The sequence below is a fragment of the Theropithecus gelada genome, chromosome 14 (genome assembly GCF_003255815.1).
Source record: "Theropithecus gelada isolate Dixy chromosome 14, Tgel_1.0, whole genome shotgun sequence".
NCBI lineage: Eukaryota > Metazoa > Chordata > Mammalia > Primates > Cercopithecidae > Theropithecus > Theropithecus gelada.
In genome coordinates, this window is record NC_037682.1 from 57,416,620 (window position 1) to 57,438,217 (window position 21,598).

At 38.8% G+C, this 21,598-nt stretch overlaps 1 protein-coding gene across 11 annotated transcripts in view; it reads left to right on the forward strand.

Annotated features, from left to right (window-relative positions):
* The window catches only part of RIC3 (RIC3 acetylcholine receptor chaperone), a 71,095-nt gene that overhangs the window by 7,467 nt on the left and 42,030 nt on the right, over positions 1-21,598 (forward strand). For 5 of the 11 annotated variants that reach the window (XM_025357135.1, XM_025357136.1, XM_025357143.1 and 2 more), the window contains exons 2-4: positions 17,947-18,173; positions 19,806-19,884; positions 20,706-20,799. The exons of 1 other annotated variant lie outside the window; for it this stretch is intronic. In XM_025357135.1, coding sequence (XP_025212920.1) covers positions 17,947-18,173; positions 19,806-19,884; positions 20,706-20,799 — 400 coding nt within the window. Of the gene's footprint in view, positions 1-9,493; positions 9,543-17,946; positions 18,174-19,805; positions 19,885-20,705; positions 20,800-21,598 lie in introns of all 11 variants that reach the window. 5 more of the 11 variants (XR_003115650.1, XM_025357137.1, XM_025357138.1 and 2 more) reach the window with 2 other exon arrangements.

The following is a 21,598-nucleotide window of genomic DNA, read 5'->3' on the forward strand; positions in this document are numbered from 1 at the left end:
GAACAATTTTAAGAGATATTTTAAAATAGAATTGGAAAGTGAGGGAGAGGGAGACATCTAGATTATTCTCAGGTTTAGGTGAAGGCATAGATGGTGATTTCCTTTACCAAAATAGGAATGGAGGAAAAGTAGATTAAAGGTGTGTGAAAGGAAAATAAAAACTTGGGACCCCAGTTCACTATGCCAAAAGGAAAAAATTAAGCTGAAAGCTGAGTCATGCAAGAAACTGCCTTTCCTTTGGTTCCTAAGCAGGTAGCTACAGATAAAAAATTAAGTATCTCCACAGGTAGCTACCCTATGTTCACCTTATCTTATGTAAAGTACTGATTTACTGAGCACCAGATGAATACATAATTGACTATTCCCCTACCTACTCGTTTTCTCTTGCAACATATGGATTACCGTACCCTTCTTTCCCCTCCAGCATACTTTTCCCCTTGAAATATTGAAGCCCTCAAAATCATCTTTGGAGAAAGGCACAGACCTCTCTCCTGGGCGTGTCCTTAACGTTGGCAAAATAAACTTCTAAATTGATTGAGGCCTGTCCCAGATACTTTTTGGTTTACAGGTGTAAGATGATTAATTCAGGAATTGAAAAAGTGGTATTATGTCCCTTTCTTCAGTTTTCTTTCCTGTGTTAATATCCCTAGCTCCCTCTTCAATTCCTGGTATGACCTAGTTACAAGTATTTGAACATAGCCCTCTTAGAAGAGGTTCTTAGAACTGCAAATAACAGCATATCTAAGACAGTTCATGAAAGACCAATGTGTTGTTTCCCTGCACTTTTCTTTTTCTATACTTAATGCTTTCTGGGGATTGCTTTAGTTTGTAGCATTATACTTGCTGACTTTGCTGTATGTTATAATTCTGTGCCTTTTTTTTTTCTTTCTTTTTAATAGGAGCTGCTCATCTAGGTTTTGTTCATTTTCTACTGTTCATTTGATGTTTCGGAATGAAATGTAGGACTTTGTAGTTTTCCCTGTTGCATTTTATCTGTTTAAATTTGGCCAAGAATTCTAGCTCTTGAAATTTTTTCAGAGCATTCATTGTTTTATTCAGTGTATTTGTTTACCATTTCTTAGCTGTGTGCCATTCCTGATTTTTAAAAAACTTTTTGTTAAAGACATTTTCTAACATAAGCAAAAGTTAAGAGAGTAGTAAAATGAATCCGTATCACCCTGCTTCAGCAGCCGTCAATATATGGCCAGTCTTGTGTCGTGGGTATCCCCACCCTCTTTTTCCCCCACTCACTGGATTATTTTGAAGGAAATCCTAGACACTGGATCATTTTTCATCCTTAAATGCTTCAGTATGCATCTCTAAAAATGGATTCTTATTAAAATATAGCCACAATACCATTGTCACACCTAAAAAATCAATACTTCCTTAATGTCATTAAACATCTAGTTGATGTTCAAATTTTTCCTACCATGTTATAATTTTTCTTTTTTTCTTTCTTTTTTTTTTTTTTTTTTTTTTACAATTTTACCTTTGACTATGATCAGCATGTTTTCTCTTTTTGTTTGTTTTTTGAGACGGAGTCTCGCTCTGTTGCTCAGGCTAGAGGGTGGTGGCAGAATCTGAGCTCACTGAAACCTCTGCCTCCCAAGTTCAAGCAATTCTCCTGCCTCAGACTCCTGAATAGCTGGTATTACAGGTGCCCACCATCATGCCTGGCTATTTTCTTTTGTATTTTTAGTAGAGACAGGGTTTCACCATGTTGGCCAGGCTGATCTCGAACCCCTGACCTCAGATAATCCTCCTGCCTTGGCCTCCCAAAGTGCTGGAATTACAGGCATGAGCCACCATGCCCGTCCTCAGCACGTTTTCTTGGTAGGTCAAATTATTGTTTTAAATGTATTAGTCATTTAAAACTGCTTTTAGAGTCCCATCAATGTATTCACGGAAACGTTTTGTTTAGGGTCATTCAACCAGTTGGTTATTTGGTTGCACTATTCCATCTTACTCTGTCACCCTGGTTTGTCTGCTTCTTCCTTCCCCACTTCAGTCTATTCTCAATATAGCTGCCATAGTATTATGTTGAAGCTTAAGTCAACTCACATCTCTCCCCTCCCCAAAACTCTCCAGCGACTTCCTGGCTCAGATGAAAAGATAGTCTATACATGACCCAAAAGGTCCTATATAATTATCTTCCTCATTTGCTTCTACTTTTGTATCTTTCTCACTTTGTTGTGGCCACACTGACTGCTTCCTCACTGTTGCTTGAATATGCCAAGCATACTCCCAATTCATTGCCTTTGCATTTGCTGCTTCCGTGGTTTGAAATGCTCTTCTTTTGGATATCCATATGCCTTTTCCTTGATCTTCGTGTTTTCTCTCAACTTGCATTTCCTGATGCCTTCTCTGGCCATTCCAGCTAAAATCTTAACTTCCAACACTGTCCTACCCCGTCTCCCTGCCTTATTTTTTGTCCTTAGTATTTATCATTATCTTGTTTATTGTCTCTTTTCCTGCTTAGAAAGGGGGCTCTGTGGCCGAGCGGGGTGGCTCACGCCTGTAATCCCAGCACTTTGGGAGGCCGAGGCGGGTGGATCACGAGGTCAAGACCTGCCTGGCCAACATGGTGAAACCCTGTCTCTACTAAAAATACAAAAATTTGCTGGGCTTGTTGGCAGGCGCCTGTAATCCCAGCTATTTGGGAGACTGAGGCAGAGAATTGCTTGAACCCAGGAGGTGGAGGTTGCAGTGAGCTGAGATTGTGCCACGCATTCCAGCCTGGGCAACAGAGTGAGACTCCATCTTAAAAAAAAAAAAAAAATGGAGGCTCCGTGAGGCTAAGGATTTATATTTGTTTTGTTCATGGCTGTGTGTCCAGCTTTAGATGAGGCCTGCACATAAGTAGACAATAAATATTTATTGAATGAGCGAAAGAATGAGTTAATTAATTAGAGCTGGCTCCTAGAGATCATGACTTCCTCTGTTAGCATTTGTAAGCCATTACCTTATTATTATTGCATTCATTATGGTTACATAAATGATCATGCAACCATGTGATAGACTATTATGAATTCAGTAATTTATATTCACGAAGAGTTTTAAATGACATGGGAACATTGTATGATACCAGTGAAAAGTAAAGATATATACTCACTAGAAAGACGTCAACATTTTAACAGTGGATATTTCTAGATCACATAATTATGAGAGGTTCTTTAAATTTTTCTGTACTTTCTCAATTTTCTATAGGTATGCATTTCTTTTATAATCAGAAAAAAAGTACTTCCTTTTCCCTTCCACATCCATTCAAAAAAATGTAAGAATCCTTTTTAGAATCTAGCCCAAGAGTTACAACCTGTTCACTTCTCTAGTTTGTAGAGTTTGTCATCCACTTTCTGCTTTCCACAGACTGGAACAGTAGTTCTCTATCTCCATTCTTTTAAGACTTCACTTTTTACCAACATAATTTCTTAAATTTTTCTTTAGTTCAGTGACCTTATTTGGAAGCTTTCCCAGTTCTCTTGATAGAAATTATTTAGTGAATATACTTGAATTTATCCTCCTCTGGGACTTTACTTTTGTCCTTAGAATTGTTAATTCTCCACTGAACCAGAAATTTATCCCCTTTGATATAAAAGCAAAATGGAGGTTGACAAGTTCTGTTTTCTTACCATTTTGTCCTAAGGCAAATTGCCTTTTTTCTCTAAACATCACTAAAAACACCCCTTTTGCTTTTGCTAGCCTTTTTGTAAATCTGGATTTATTTTGGGCCTTGGCCTCCTCTTGTCATTCTTCCAAGTCTTGCCACTCTTTCATGCTAGTTGCTTATGTGTCTGTCCATCTTTTCTGTCCTTTTAGAAGAGCTACCTGCACATCTTTTTTTTTTTTTTTTCCTCTACTGTTCCTACCTGCTTGAGAATTTTTGAAGTGCCCATATAGAAAGGTATTTTATGGGCTTTCCTCTCAGAGAGCATCTCATGCCGTGGCGTTATGTCTGTTTTCAAAACTTCTTAACTCTGGGCCAGGAACGGTGGCTTACACCTGTAATCCTAGCACTTTGGGAGGCTGAGGCAGACAGATCGCCTGAGATTAGGAGTTCAAGACCAGCCTGGCCAACATGGGTGAAACCCTGTCTCTACTAAAAATACAAAAATTAGCTGGGCAATGTGGTGCATGCCTGTGGTCCCAGCTACTTGAGAGGCTGAGGCAGGAGAATCACTTGAACCTGGGAGGTGGAACAGTGACCCGAGATTGTGCCACTGTCCTCCAGCCTGGGTGACAGAGACTCCATTTCAAAAAAAAACAAACAAAAAAAAACACGCAACTTCTTAACTCTGGCTTCCTAGAGTTTGTGCTACACGATTCCTACTTTGTTGTCAGAAACACTAAGATCTCATTCTCCTGAGGTTCTCCCTTGATTTCGTCAACCAGTTTCTTCCTTGGTCAGAGTAGCAGTTCTCCTGCTCTCCCTAGTGCCTGTGGAACATAAAAATGTCAGCACACTTGGTCTAGAACTTGTCAGTTGTTCCATTGTCAACTGAATGAGAGTTTGAATAGGTTCCAGGGTAGTTGAAATACTCCAAGATGACAGTGTGCCACTCTGTGTTAGAGGTGGCTTCAAGAGAGTCCTATCTACTACTTCTACTTGGCTGGGAACCTTTGGTGTTCCCACAGTAACAATGTATCTGGGCATCTTTCCTGCTGACCCTGCCTGAATGCTTATAAATAGGGTTCCTTAGTAGCCCCCCTCCAGTGGCCCTGTTCCTGTGGAATAGCACAGACCCTTTGTCACATATACATATCCACGTATACATACATATACACATATACATATATGACATACAGATATAATTCTTTGTTATATTAAACTAGCTTCTTATGTGTTGGTATGTAAGTTCCTGAAGACAAATATATTATTTTGGTTGCTTACCATTTATTTTCCCTAATGAAGCATCAGAAATCTACTCTGAAGGAATGTTTGAAGGACAGAGATTAGGAAATCATTTTGATTTCAGAGGGTCATTTTCCTGTTCATATATTATGGAAATGAACAGAAAACAATGGACAATTTGAGAGCTCATGAATGCATGTAAATTAGGCATTTTTCAAGTTTAGAAACTTACAGGTAAGTGGGTATGGAATACCTTGCTTGATCAGTCATCCTAATTGCCAGTTTCTATTCTAGAAACTATAAAATTGAAAACTGGCAGGATAATGAAGTAAAAAACTATTTTTAGCCCTACAAGTGACTGGGCAGGATATTGAGATTCTAATAAAGGCTAACACTCGCAGTATAATTCATCTAGATCAGGTCAGCAAAGATTGTAGTATGCAAGACCCAGAGCCTGCCCTATGGGGGACCCAAACAAATACAACACTAGGCCTTTATTCAAGAAGTTCTTAGTTTGTCTTCCAGCTGGAGGCCACCAGGAACACACTTGTAGTTGAACAAGTTGAGTGTATTACACATTGCAGCAAGGGAGAATGCACACCATGGGGAATTGTGGGGCATCTCAATAAGGCACTGTTAGAAAAAGTCATTATAGGATTTGGGTTTTTGTTAGGTGATCTGGAGGATGGTTTAAGGATGTGGTACTTTACTCTCAGTTAGATGCTTTCGGGAAGTAAGGCAAATTCTATGACTGGTATCTTAACAGTTTATCTAAAGGGAGGGCCAACTAGAGAAAGACTAAAGCTGTAATTGATAAAGAAGCCCCCTCATTCACATTACCAGCACTAGGGGATATTAGGTATTTTGTGGCTTGGACAGTGTTCATGTTTTGTCTGTGTTCAGACGGATTACACAGTGGTCTTGTTTTTTTCTTGATCCATCATGATCACAGAATGGCCTTGTCTAATGTTGGTGTTCTGAAATTGCTTATGTGTAACAGGAGAACACCACAACTTATCTGTGAGTACCAAGCCAGCTCATGGCAGTATCAATGCCTAGCTGATAATAGCAGGCCAACTTTTGGATGTTAGAGGCTGCTTTTCTTATTCTCAGATATGATATACACCAAATAAAATTGGATGGAGATGGTGCTTAGTGGAAAACGTTACCTGTTTTTGTTTCCCAATTCATTTTTAAGTACAGGCTATAAGACACATTAATAAAACTCTTGAATACGGCCAAGTGTGGTAAGTGCAATTAAAGAGGCTCAAGCAGTGTGTTTCACAGGCATGGGGAGTAGCATGAGAAAATGCTTTGGGGGTGTGGGGGCAGTATCTGGCCTGGGCCTTGGAGGATTGGCCAGATTTAGATATGTGGAGTTGGAGAGGAAAGCAAGGCCACTGGAGGGTAAGCATAGGCTCAGAAGCAAGAAGATAAAAGTCAGGTTCAAAGCATGGTGAGAACCCTAGTTTCGACTAAATGAGTGGTATGTAATGGGAAGGCAGTGTGAAGAGGTACTTTTGGGTTAGATTATGGAATTCAGTTGTTTAGAAATTCAGTTTGTGGGGAGAGAAAATCAGAATTTGTTATATACCTACTATATGTGCTAGGTGCTTTGTATAGATGATATTATTTAATCTGTAATTCTTGTAAACCCTGGAAAGTAGATATCATACCCATTTTATAGATGATGAAAATGAGCTCTAGAAAGATTAATTTAACCTCCACTGAAATAGTTGGAGGCACAGCCATAATCTTAACCAGTAACTGACTGAAAAGGTGGCACTCATTCTACTTCAATGTGCTACTTCCATTCTGCTGTAATACAGCCTCTTGTCATCAGTGGAAACCATTAGAAGCTTTTGATCAGAGAAATGGCAAGACCAGTTAGAATTGTGCTTTAGGAAGATTATTCTGGTAACAAAACAGTGGTAATTGATGTGTATTGAGTATATGGATCGGGCCCTGTGCTAAGAAACTTAGATACATAATGATCTCTTTTAGGTAATATATAGGATGGATTGAGAGTGGAGAGGTTAATAAAAGATGAAAAAAATCTGATTAAATTAGCAGAAAATGTGAAAGCAGTAGAGAACAAAGCAGAATCAGGTAGAAGGGAAGTGTAAGAAGATAGGGCCCTTGGAGGAGACAGGTGAGGAAGAAACAGCTGTTGTCTTGGCTTCTACTTTAAGTAATAGTGAATCAAATATGGCCTCTACAACTTCATCAATGTTTAAGGAAAAGCTTGGCTATCTTAAGGAACTGGCCCCCTTAAGACCTTTTTTGAACCACTGTTTTAATTTTTTTTATTAAAATAGAAACATGTCCAGTTCTTTATAGATTTATTTGCCCCAAGAATGAAATGCTGCAGATGAGTTAATGTTGCTTTCAGAAAACTCTTTTGTTAACAGTGGTGAAATTTTTGTTTTTGTTTTTGTTTTTAGCAATAGGTATGGTTATTAACAAAGGAAGGTAGAGCTTCACTTTGTAAAATCCATTAATTTTTTTTTTATTTACTTTTTTCAAGACGGATTCTCATTGTCACCCAGGCTGGAGTGCAGTGGCGTGATTTTGGCTCACTGCAACCTCCGCCTCCTGGGTTCAAGTGATTCTCCTGCCTTAGCCTCCTGAGTAGCTGGGATTATAGGCATGTGCCACCATGCCCAGCTAATTTTTGTATTTTTAGTGAAGACGGGGTTTCACTGTGTTGGCCAAGCCAGTCTCAAACCCCTGACCTCGGGTGATCTGCCCGCCTTGGTCTCCCAAAGTGCTGGGACTACAGACGTGAGCCACCTCACCTGGCCAGAATCCATTAACATTAAGTTTTTAGTTAAGCTTAAATGATAAGCTAAGTGAATTTTTTTTTTTTTTTTTTGAGATGGGGTCTCCTTCTGTTGCCCAGGCTGATCATACTACAGCCTCAAGCTCCTGGGCTTGAGCAGTCCTTTTGCCTCAGCCTCCTGAACAGCTGGGACTACAGGCGCATGCCACCATACCCGGCTGATTTATAAAAGTTTTTGTAGAGAGGAGGTCTTGCCATCTTGCCCAGACTGGTCTTGAACTCCTGGGCTTAAGCAATCTTCCCATCTCAGCCTCACTAAATGCTGAGATTAAATTTTAATAATTAAGGAAACCTAAATATGGGCAAAGCTTTCAATAAACAATTAGGATTTAGTCACGTTCCCTTTTACGGAATATTGAAGTACCTATAGAGATAGTCACACAGCTGTTTTGTTTTCTAGATTAGAAAACCTACAGTTTTATGTTCTGATATCTTTATTCTGATTTATTTAGCTGTTTTTAATAAAGCAAACTTAAAAAAACACAAATCTTATTTGTAATGTAACTGTGAACTAGAACATTTGTAATAGAGAAAAATTGAAAATAATCTAAATGTTTATCAGCAGAAAAAGGGGTGAATAAATTATAATATGATCATACAGTATGATGCTATATTGCAGTTTAAATGAATCAGCTAGAGCTATACATCTCAACATGGATACATTTGTTGGCCAAAGTGTTGATTCTCTCACTGGAAAAAAAGACAGAAGAGGAAAGTTGGAGAAGCCTGTGTCCAATATAATCCCATAATATAAAGGAATTTTTTAAATTGTGGTAAGCATTTTGAGGTAAACAGTTCAGTAGTGTTAAGTACATTCACATTGTTGTGCAGCCGTCACCACTGCCTATCCACAATATGAAGTTTTAAAACATTCAAGGCAATATTATATGTTGTTTATAGATGCTTATATATTGTTTATAGATGCATAGTTATGCAGTAAAATCTAAAAGCACGCAGTCTAATAATCACCAAAATCAGAATGGTGTTTATCTCAGAGAGGGTGTGGGGGAAAAGTACACAAGGGACTACAGTTGTATTTGGGCGGTGGACATACAAGTGTTCATAAATTATCTATACTTTTATATACCTGGCATATTTCATAGTTTCAAATTTTTCTTTTGTAAAAAAAAATTCCCACTAGAAATTTCCAAATGTTTGATAATCATTAACTTTTTATAGATCTGGGCTATTCAGTTTTAAGAAACATGGTGGTACCAAGATCCAAGAGGTGAGGTTGCTACCTGTTGAGGCCTGTTAACTTTACGAGAAGAGAAATCTTTGCCAAATGCAGTGTTGTCATCGTTGCCTACCATCTTAAGTGTCACAGGTATCAGATGTTGTAGGTCTCAAGCCTAAAGGTTGGAGAGAATGAATCTATAAAGAAAGGAAATGCAAGAGGAGAGCAGGTTTTAGGAGGTGAAGATGAGTTCGTTTTTAGGCTTGAGATGGTAGACATACAAGAAGACATAGATACTAATTGAATTTAGAGATAAGAGACAAGAGCTTGGGGGAAAAGTTAGAACTAGAAGTACACATTTGGAAATTCAAGTGTATTCCTTGAGTAAATGAGTTTGCCGAAGGAAAGTATAAAGAAAGAACAGACTGAGACAAAGTATTGGGGAAGGGGATTAAAGAAGAACCAGTAAAAGAGATTGAGAAGGAATAGGTTGAAGGACAAGTGGGAAAAGAGAAGAGTAATGTGCCATAGAGATTAAGGCAGGAAAAATTGTCAAGAATTTATTCAGATTAATCCAGTATTTATTGAATGACCACTATGTGATAATCACTTTTTTGTATTGCAGAAAATTAAGAGTGAGAACTGAGAAAAAGCCATTGGATTTGACGGTTAAGGTAGAGTTACCATGTCATTGTAACTATGCTCCTTGTCTGTAAGCTCTTTTTAAAGACAGAGATCCTGTTCTATTTGTCATTCTAATCTCAGAGCCTGACACAGTGTCTGTCACATTGTTTAGTGCTCAGCAGTAAATATGTGAACAATGATACCAAATATAAAGTACTCAGATTTCTTCTAGAATATAAAATATATTTTTTTGCTGTCTAGTCTATATGTTCCATTGCTCTCCAAATCTCTCTTCTGTCTTTGAAAATACTATTTTTTACTTTCTCAACACCTCTTTGATATTATCAGTAACCTTCTTAATTCTTATACAAGTTTCCTTATCAATAACTTCTTTAATCAGTTCTAACATAGGTTTCTTCTGACCTCATCATGATTCATTCAGTGTTGCTTTTTGAAACCCTATTTTTTGTTTTCTTTCTTACTCCTGTTACTCACTCATCAACTCTATATAAAGACAGTCCTGTCAGTCAGAGCTGTGTAGAGGTAGCATGAACTTCCCTGGGGAAAGCATTGTTTTCTATCCTGTGGTATTCAGCAGAATCAGGACCACAATTTGAAGCATATGAGAGTATTAAACACAGGTGGCTAGACTAGCTGGCTTTAAAAAAAAAAGTTTTGTTGAGAGTTTACATACCATGCAATTCACCTATTTAAAATGTACAGTCACTGTAGTTTTTAGTATATTCATAGAGTTGTGCAACTATCACTACAGTCAATTTTAGAACTTTTTAAATCACACACCTCCCCACCAAAAACTTCATACACATTAGGCAGTCACTTTTTCCCTCCTCTGCACCCCTCCAAATCCCAGCTCTAGGTAATCACTAGTCTACTTTCTGTCTCTATAGACTTGCCTATTCTGGATATTTCATTTTAATGGAACTATATAATATGTGGTTGTCCATGACTGGCTGTATTCACTTATAATATTTTCAGAGTTCATCCATGTTGTAGTATGGATCAGTACTTTATTCCTTTTTATGGCTGGATAATACTGTGTTGTGTGGATATACTACATTTTGTTTATCCATTCATCAGTTGATGGACATTTAGATACTATGAATAATGCCGCTGTGAACATTTGTGTACAAGTTTTTGTGTGAGTATATTCCTGGGTGTATACCTAAGAGTGGAATTTCTGGGTCATATGGTTCCTCTGTGTTTAACCTTTTGAGAAACCGCCAGACTGTTTTCCAAAGCAGCTGCACTGTTTTACGTTCCCACTAGCAGCGTATGAGAGTTCCTTTTTCTTTACATACCTCAAACACTTGCTATTATCTTTTTCATTATAGCCATCCTAGTTAGTGTGAAGTGGTATCTCCTTGTGAGTTTAATTTGCATTTCCTTGGTGGCGAATGGTGTTAAGCATCCTTTCCTGTGCTTATTGGACATTTGTTTGTCTTCTTTGGAGAAATTTTTGAGACCTAGTCTCACTTCTGTCACCCAGGCTGGAGTGCAATGGCGTGATCTCTGCTCATTGCCTCCTCCGTCTCCTGGGTTCAAGCGATTCTTCTGCCTCAGCCTCCCAAGTAGCTGGAATTACAGGCATACACCACCACGCCCAGCTAATTTTTTTGTATTTTTAGTAGAGATGAGGTTTCACCATGTTGGCCAGGCTGGTCTTGAACTCCTGACCTCAAATGATCTGCCCACCTCAGCCTCCCAAAGTGCTGGGATTACAAGCATGAGCCCCCGCACCTGGCCACGATTGCTCATTTTTACTTGGGTTATTTGTCTTTTTAATGTTGCATGGTAAGAATTCTTTATATATTTTGATACTAACCCTTTTCAGATACATAATTAGCAAATATTTTCTCCCACTCAGTGTGTTGTCTTCACTTTCTTAATGGTGTCATTTGCAGCACCAGAGTTTTAAATTTTGATGACATCAGCTTTGCCTACCTTTTGTTTTGTTGTTTGTGCTTTTGGTGTCCTTAGAAACTATCCCCTAATCCACAGTCACAAAGATTTATATCTGTTTTCCTCTAAGATTTTAAAGTTTTAGCTCTTATAATTAGGTCTTTAATCGATTTTGAGTTAATTTTTGTATATGGTATGAGATGGTGTCCAATTTTCTTCTTTTACATATGAATATCTAGCTGTCTCCACACCGTTTATTGAGACTGGATGACTTTTAAGGCCCCCTTTGACTCTGAGGCTTTGTAGTACTTTGGTTTCTGTTATTGTCTAAACAGGTGGACAGTCAGGTTTTCATGTTATGGCCATCCATTTCTCAAGAATATATTGTGTCTGAAAACAAGGATTGCCATTAGTTTATCTGTTTCCAGGCTTCTCAGTTGCCTTCAATTTTATCCTCCTCTCACTTTTATGATACTGGTTTGTTTCTAGTCATCTTTGGCTAGTGCATCTTTCTTTTCTTTCTCTTTTTTCCACATAAATACAATATTCTTCCAGCCTTTTGGTATTGGGAACCGTTCACTCAATTTTAATTAGCTTTGTCATTTAGGTAGCTTAGAGTTTCCTCTTAAGCCTAACTGCAGTATAATAATAAATTTTTTTTCTGTATTCCATCAACACCTGGAATATAATGTATGAAAAATGTGTATTCAATTGTTCCCTAACAGTAAGCCTTCCAAGTTTCTTTATTATCTTCTCTATCTTAAACTCTTGATCTTGGAGTTTTCTGACTCTTCCTCCATGAGCTCTATATTTTGTTCAGTGTTAAATGGCACTGATTACATGGTAATTAATAGACCTTGGACATGTTAACTTAAAAAATATGATTTATAAATTTAGAAAAGAAGAGGAGACTTTATTTCTTATAAAGGGTTACAACCTTCAGGGTGGCCATTCTGACAGGCTGGGAAGTGTAGCCTCCAGCCATAAGCAGAAATACACACTTGGAGGGATGGGCAAAGGGAACAGGAATTCATGCTGAGCAGGGTGGCCATATATACATATTCAATAAGCTGTTGGGGGAGTCATGAATATTTATGAAAGGAGAAGCATGTCCTTCATGGGTCTCATACACACAAAATGGCAGTAATAGCATGGTCAGAGAGTGCAGTTTTCAGCCCTCTGACATCAAAAGGTGAAGCAGAAGACATGAAAACCCTTACTGTGCATTCTCTGTAGACTAGCCAGAACCATTCTGTGGTTGGTAGTCTCTTATCAGGCAAAAAAGGAGGGACAGCATCAGGTGGTTGGTTGATAGCAGTGGTGGGGTTTTTTGAAATGGCTGGTTTCTGTTTGGTAGTTAGGGAAGAAAGGCTAATAGTGGTTTGCGAGGGAAGGGGTATAATGAGGTAGGTTGGAATCCCCAATCCCATCGTAGTCAAGAATTTAGTTTTCAAGGTTAATCTGGGGTCCCCTTGGCCAAGAGATGACCCATCATCAGTTGGTGGGCTTAGAATTTTATTTTCAGTTTATAGACCTATCCTTTCCTTTTTATAGTTCTAGCCACCACCTCAGAGATTTGCATCTCAGTGCTAAATTACTATAATAGCCTTTTTGATGTTTTCCCAGATCCTAGTTTCTGTCTATATTAGGCCCTATATTCAACTGCTAGATTAATCCCCATCAAGTACTTCTCATCAAGGTTCACTGTATCAAATTTATATACCACACAAGTTAGCATTTCAACTCCTCCCCATCTTTACTTCTCCTTATCTCTTGTTACTTCCCTAAATGGGGCCAAACTAACTTGGTAGTAAGTCCTACTTAATGGTTTCTTTGTTCTCAATCTCATGTACACACTCTTCTTTCCTCCTGGTGTGCTATCACTTCTCTCCTATTCTTTCCCTTCAGTGATTGACTCCATTTGACTCCTCTTTTTGTTATTTTTTATTTTTTTATTTTATTTATTTTTTTGAGAGAGTCTTGCTCTGTCACCCAGGCTGGAGTGCAGTGGCACGATCTCGGCTCACTACAAGCTCCACCTCCCGGGTTCACGCCATTCTCCTGCCTCAGCCTCCCAAGTAGCTGGGACTACAGGCATCCACCACCAATCCCGGCTAATATTTTTTTTTTTGTATTTTTAGTAGAGACAGGGTTTCACTGTTTTAGCCAGGATGATCTTGATCTCCTGACCTTGTGATCCACCTGCCTCAGCCTCCCAAAATGGTGGGATTACAGGCGTGAGCCACCACGCCCAGCCAACTCCTCTTTTTTTTAAAGACATATTTTGCATCTTTTCAATACTTGAATATTTAGTTTATCTAATGATAAGGTCCTTGACACCCTGCTGCTGCTGCTGCTGTTATTTATGTCTTTGTTTTAGATATTCTGGTTTTGAAGGCATTGTTCCATGTGGGAACTATTGTTTCTATTACCTTTGTTGCTCTCTTCTTTTCTTGCATATGGCAGAATCTTGAACATAATAGGTATCCTATAAATCTTCCTGGCTGACAGATCTATAAAAGTTTTGGGGGAGATGTGTAATGTCATTCTTAAATTTTAGAGATGCAAAATAATGCTTTTTATATAATTACCTGTTTTTAATTTTTAATTTTTTTGTTTTATATCAGATTTGAAGATAGTATTCTCAACACAGTAAGGTGAAGTTCCACAACATATTACTACAAATATTAGATCTAGTTTATTGAACATTAGCCACCTGATATATCAGATTCTCTCAAGAGAAAAGTTAGCTTCCTGAATGCTGACCAGGCATGCTTTTGAAGATGCGTGATAGCCAAAGCCAGTACTCATCATTTGATATACTAAGATCCTTGAAAATTTAAAAGGGGCATAGTCACCAGCATCCAGAACAAAGGATGGTGACATGGTGATTTCCTTATTTTACTGTCTAAAGCTCTGCTTCTGTTGCTGACCTACTCTTAAAGAGAAGTATTTGTTTTCAAAATTTTCCATGTCACTTAAAGTCAATATTGAGAGGAAAAGGAGTATCACTGGAGTGGAGCTTGGCTGAGAAAGGATACAAGGCAGAAGGCAACTTCCAAGCCTGCCTGCCCACCTACCTTCTTTCTTACCTCAGGAGCAGAGTTGACTTTGAGAACTAAATTCTGATTTTTTAAATCTTACCCAAATTCGGCCAGGCGCAGTGGGCTCGTGCCTGTAATCCCAGCACTTTGGGAGACCGAGGAGGGCAGATCATGAGGTCAGGAGATCGAGACCATCCTGGCCAACATGGTGAAACCCCGTTTCTACTAAAAACACAAAAATTAGCTGGACGTGGTGGTGCATGCCTGTAATCCCAGCTACTCGGGAGGCTGAGGCAGGAGAATCACTTGAACCAGGGAGTCAGAGGTTGCAATGAGCCGAGATCGTGCCACTGCACTCCAACCCGGTGACAGAGCAAGACTCCTTCTCAAAAAAAAAAAAAAAAAAAAGTCTTACCCAAATTCCTACCTAACAGGCCTTGGGAGTCACACCCTACAAACTGTGAAGTCTCATCAGAGGGGTTTTATTTCACCCCATATAATCTAGCCCGCTTTCCCACCTGACTCTGGCGTAACTTCACATAACAAATAAGAAAAGAGATAAAAATATTTTAACCACAAATATATTTCCTTGCCATATCTTGAAACTGCTCTGCAAGGTTGTCTCTTGTGGGAAAGGTCCACATTCTGTAGAGAATCTCCTTTCCACCCACTGTTTTTTCTTTCTTTCTTTCCAGACCCAGGAGATAATCGACTAAGGCACCCATTTAAGTCTGATAAGTGTAAACACCCAAAATCTGAGACAGATCTCAGTTAATTTAGAAAGTTTATTTTGCCAAGGTTCAGGACGTGCGTCCATGATATGGCCTTAGGAAGTCCTGACGACATGTGCCCAAGGTGGTCAGGGCACAGCTTAGTTTTGTACATTTTAGGGAGACATGATACATCAGTCAGTATGTGTAAGAAATACATTGGTTGGGTCTGGAAAGGCGGGATAACTTGAAACAAAGGCAGGAAGACTTAAAGTGGTGAAGGGGCTTCCAGGTCACAAATAGGTGAGAGAGGAGTGGTTGCATTCTTTTGAATTTCTGATTAGCCTTTCCAAAGGAGGCAATCAGATATGCATCTATCTCAGTGAGCAGACAGATGACTTTGAATAGAAATGGGAGGCAGATTTGCCAGGACCAATTCCCCACCTTGAAGGGGCCCATGATATTTTCCTTTCACGGAAACATTTTACAACCTACTCCCTCAGAAGTCTGCTCAGAGCTTCTTCTGCACAGTAAAACTTGGAAAAACTGGTTGCCACAACCCTTTATCTTAACCTAAACATTTCCTTTCTATTGATCCCAGGTCTTTAGATAAACTCAACCAATTGTCAACCAGAAAATTTTAAAATCTACCTATATGCTAGAAGCACCCCCCACCCCACCCCACCCACCCTTCAAATTATCCTCCCTTTCTGGACCAAACCAATGTATTTGATTGAAGTCTCATGCCTCTCTAAAATGTATAAAACCAAGCTGCACCCTAACCGCCTTGGGCACATGTTCTTAGGACCTCCTGAGGGCTGTGTCATGGGCCATGGTCACTCGTATTTAGCTCAGAATAAGTCTCTTGAAATGTTTTAGAGTTTGACTCTTCATCGACAACTTAAAGACAGTTCTGAGTTGATAGCATTTTATTAACTTTGTTAGTACAAGTTACTTTCTTGTTTTATTCTTTTAGTCCTTTATCCTCAACCCACATTCCGGTTCCCTTTCCTGTTCATATGCAGCTACTCTAATGTGTTTATGTCTTTATATCCACATTTGCTTGAAAGATATATAATATTGTTATGTGTGTGTTTTCAACCTACATAATGGTATTTGCTTATTCTTAACCTAATGCTATGTTTTTTAAAGATGTATTCATGTTGCTGTCGGTATGTCTAAAGTGTGGTTTCCAAAGCTATGTAGAATTCCATATTTGTATTCACTCCATTTTGATTTTCCATTCTTCCAGTTAAAGAAATGAGTGTTAACTTCAAACTCCCTACTACACTATTGTCACAGCAAATATTCTCACATAGGTCTTTGAAGTCTGTAATTCACATATATATAACCTTATTTGAGATTTTCTGTGGGATTTACTCACCAGAGTGGGATCATTGGATCACAGGGTGTGTACATACAGCCAGATCACTAGGCAGAATATCTGTATCACTTACCCACAGTGCATGAGGATTAATGCCTCTCCACATCTTTGTCAATTTTGTTCATCAAATCCAACAATTTTTTTAATTTCTATTTTTAGAGTGTTATTTAGAGTGTTGTTTATGCTCTCTAGTATTTTCTGTTCTGTAATGTTATCTCCCAGTGGTTTTTCTTACAAGCCTGTTTATTTGGCCATTTGAAGATTCCTTTCTGGTAGTTGGTGTTAACTTTTGACTGCTCTTGATGCAGGAAAAAAAATGCAAGAAAATAGATGTAACACCTCCCCTTGCCTCTGCCCCTCGCCCCTCCCTCCAAGCCCTGCTCTTCCACTCACAAGATTGAGCCCCTTTTACACCCTGTTTGTGCTACATGAATCCTGTCTGCTTAGCTATAGCTGATTGGAAAGAGATGTATACCTACCCAAGCTGAGTACTTAAAGTCTTCCTCCAAGGAATTCGAAATTAGGATGCCTCAGCTAGGCTGTTGAAGAACATGCAGATTGAGGGGTGGGGGTGACCATCTTCCCCTGTGTGCACAAAGAAGCTGGAGAAATGGTCTGCAGAGAAGGAATAAAGAAGATGTGCACAGAAAAACAAAGAAAAAACCTTACGGTCCCATAGAGAGGGAGAGAGATTGAGCTAGAATGTGAAAGTACCTGTCCTGGATCCTGACGGCTTTCCAGTTTCTAGTTCTCTTTTCTCCTGAGACTGCGTTATATTTTCTTATCTGTATTAGTTAGGGGTGGCTAACTGCTGTAACAAATAGATTCCACAGTGTGTAATGACCCTAACACAACAGAAGTTGATTTCTCACTCATACAGACAGATCCAGATGACTCTAAGTGAGGTGGCAGCAGTGGAGGGCTCTGTACTACGTAGTTATTTAGGAGTCCAGGTTGATGGAGGTTTTGCCGTTTTCTACCCATGGCTTCCAAGGTCCCCCTGGGTGTCAGCATCCATGCTGCAGAAGAGTAATGATCATGGAGTTGAATAACAAGAGAGGTTTTATAGACCAGGCCTTGAGCTAGCACAGTTATTCACATTCCTTGGCTGGAACTCAGTTACATGGGCACAATTAACTGTATGGGAGTCTGAAAAATGTGGTCTAGCTAAGGACCCAGAAGGATGAGAAAATGGGTTTGGTGAACAACTAGAGATGATCACATCATATTTAGGATCTGTGTGATACCTCTATATCCTTTTAATTAAGTTCCCATTTTTTTTTCTTAAACTTAGTTTGAGTTGGCTTCTGTTATTTATACCTTAATGATTTGGTGTTTTCATGATAGCCATCTTTAAAGTAGTAGAAGAGATAAAAACTGATTATTATTTTCTCAGGAAAATTGGGCCGATTTCCTCCTATGATGCATCATCACCAGGTACCCACAGGTGGCCAGACTCCTGGGGCTCATTTCCAGAGGTCTCACCTTGCAGAGGCATTTGCAAAGGCCAAAGGATCAGGTGGAGGTGCTGGAGGAGGAGGTAGTGGAAGAGGCCTGATGGGGCAGATTATTCCAATCTACGGTTTTGGGATTTTTTTATATATACTGTACATTCTATTTAAGGTAAGTGGAATCATCCTAATCATATTACATCAATGAAAATATAATATGGCAATAAAAATCAGTCTACATTAAAACTTTTTACAGTTCATAAAATTATTTCAAGTCCATCATCTCTTTAAATCTTGCCTCCTCTTCGTGAGGTACTTAGGATAGCCATTATTTCAGTTTCACATAAGAAATATTTACTCAGTGTTTAAGTGTTTTGCCCCAAAATTCACAACTAACGAGGCAGAACTAGGACTTGAACCTGGATCTTTTGGTTCTTAATCCAGTGAGTGATACAATTCAAAGCACTCCCCCGCCAAAAAAAAAAAAACAAAAAACAAACAAAAAATTGAACATCTTTACAGGCCGAAAAGGAATAAAGATTTTCTAAGAAGAACGTATTGGGATTGGCACAGTGATTTCCAAATAGCCATTTTTAAGGCCGAATAACGCACTTCATCCTCCTTTTTTCTCCACAGGAATATGAGATGCTGTTTTTAATATTATCTCCAATAATTCTAAGACAGAACTGTCCATCCTGAAATTAAGCCTGCTATTTCCTAGCTCTGGGGAGACATGGGTGTGGGTTCTTTAAAGCAGATGCTCAGTTAAGTTCCACCTCCAGGCAGGCCTTTGCAGGTCCTGGGCCCCTGTACTGTGAAGTAGAGGCAGAAGCTTCACTTTGCCCTCCTGTCTAGAGTAAGCTTCAATAAGATGAGTTCTTTCTTGCCCAGGAATTCTGCAGGCAGTCTGAGTTGAGTCTGTAAGAATGCCTGTAGGGTGCCACACATCTCTTTTAGATGAGCATGAGCAAGGAAGATGACCTGTAGGGAGATTTTTTTCCTTGTGTTAGAAATGCTCGTTCCCTGGTGCCGTAAAGAAATAGCACTTGAACATGAATTTAATTTCCTCAGCAAGGCCATTACTTTCTGCAGAAAGGGTACACTTATCAGCAGTTTTGCCAGGAGAGTACACTGAACAAAGGAGACGGTCATTTATAACCTCACGCATCCACCTTACTGCTGTGCCCGGTTTCCATTGGTTGGAATGGGACCTCACATTCTGTATTTGTGCTGATTGGCTAGTGACTTAGAACTTTTTAAAAGAGGCAAAGGCAGAGGAAAACAAAGGAAGGAGGAAGTAACTTGTGGAATGCTGAAAAAGGTAAAAACACCTTCAAATAAGGATGAGGAACAGGCTATGACCTAATGCTTGCTTGGACCAGTATAAGCATGCCAGGGCAAATATTTAGGCTAAATTGTGGGAGCTAAGAACATAAAGTACCTTGATTTCTTTATTGCAGCTAGCAGATATCTAAGCATGTTAGCACAAGTCCTTGAATAAATTTTGCTTCTAAGAGAAGTTACTATTCCTAATTAGATGGGGAGGAAAGTCTCTTTGAAGAGGAACCTCTACTTTACTGTTTACACTTGTGCCTTGATAATTTTTTACTTGGAAACCTCATCTTTTGGTGTTTTTTTTTTTTTTTTTTTTTTTTTGAGATATTTCTCTAGTGTTGCTATTTGATTTCATTTCTGACTTCATTTTTGTTTCCCAACCTTTTTTTTTTTTTACTTGATATGAGGGTTTCTGTGACTTTGAGGTTCTGAGCTGCTGTTAATGTGCTATACCTCCTTCAATTCTCAGCTCTCAAAGGGGAAAACAACTGCAGAGGATGGTGGGAAATGCTCTACTGCCACACCTGGAAACACCCACAGGAAAATTAGTAAGTGCCCCTTCTCAGTATATTCACAGGTATTATTGAGTCAAACAGTTTTATAGCCACAGGGACAGTCTGTGGGTATGTCTTAAAAGCATTTCTGAAAAGTTGCTCCAAATTAATCTGATGCCATTTTTGCCTTAGTTCTGGGAATTCTCAAAAGTTTTTATATTGATGTTGGGGTTTTAAGGGAGGGATAGCTACAAAAAGTACAGAACCATCTGTTCACTTTTTTATGTATTAGCAAATTAATATTTCACATTTGGAATGAATTCTCATTTTCAGACTTCAAAATATGGGTAGCAGAGAGGAAAATGGAGGCAGAGAAATCATATCATTGCCAAAATCAGTTTTTAGATCTAGGGAAAGAGTTTAACACTTCTGACTCTTGAAACATGGCCATCAGATACTTATTACACAACTAGAATATTCTGTGTTCTCTGGGGAAATTAAATTTGTACAACATGGCTCTTTCCTCAAGGACTCTAGAGACTAGAATGTATGTCAGGAAAATAACCTATGAAAAATTTTCCACACACAAAAAAGAGACTTGGCAAAAGCATTGCAGGAAATCATATTTATCTGGGCTGTAACTGCTTTTTGGATTTACTTCTGGATTTTCTATGAAACTAAATATCCCAGTCACACTTTGCATCGTTTTTGGAAATCTTAAATATTCACAGAATCCTTTAATAAAACTGCTGTGTTCTTCAATGAGATAGTAATGGGAAGTGCAACAGTACAATAGTTTTTTAAAAATTTGTGGTCTCTTTAACAGGTTTAGGGAGTTGTCTGTGATGGTTCTTAGACTGTTGCTTATTTTTCAGCCAGTTTTGAGCTTGCTCAACTGCAAGAAAAACTGAAAGAGACAGAAGCAGCCATGGAAAAATTAATCAACAGAGTGGGACCTAATGGTGAGAGGTAGGTTTTCATGTAACAAGACTCAGACTATTCTCATTTAGAAAATCAATTCAGGCTGGGAGCGGTGGCTGAGGCCTGGAATCCCACTTCGGGAGGCCCAGGTGGGTGGATCATCTGAGGTCAGGAGTTTGAGACCATCCTGACCAACATGATGAAATCGTTTCTACTGAAAATACAAAATTAGCCAGGCATGGTGGTGCACACCTGTAATCCCAGCTACTTGGGAGGCTGAGGCAGGAGAATCGCTTGAACCTGGGAGGCAGAGGTTGCAGTGAACCGAGATTGTGCCCTTGCACTCCAGCCTGGGCAACAAGAGCGAAATTCTGTCTCAAAAAAAGAAAAGAAAATTCAAAATTATGCTTTTTTTTGATAAATAGACCACTTATTTTCATTTTATGTACTGTCAGTTTTTAAATTGTGAATGTGTCATTTATGTATTCTTTATCATTTAACACTTTTCATTCACATACTGTCAAGCAATCTTAGTTTTCAAAAGTTTAGTGTTGTGCAAATTATTGTGAAAGTGAATAAATTTGTAACTCCTATGGGGTGAAATAACTAGGATTTAAGAAAGAAACTTTCCTAGCTGTCTAAAATAGGTATAATTTTAAGTAAAACCAGGTTATTGAACATGATGCTTTCTACTTGAGACAAAATGAGAGAAGAGAGCAAGTGTGATCACATTAGGCATTCATGTTTGTGTCAACTGTGCCAGCATATAATTAGACATGTAAATTAGATGTTAAGAGCCAAACTAGCCATTTAGAATGTCCCAAAGGGAAGATACTCCTCTTGCTAC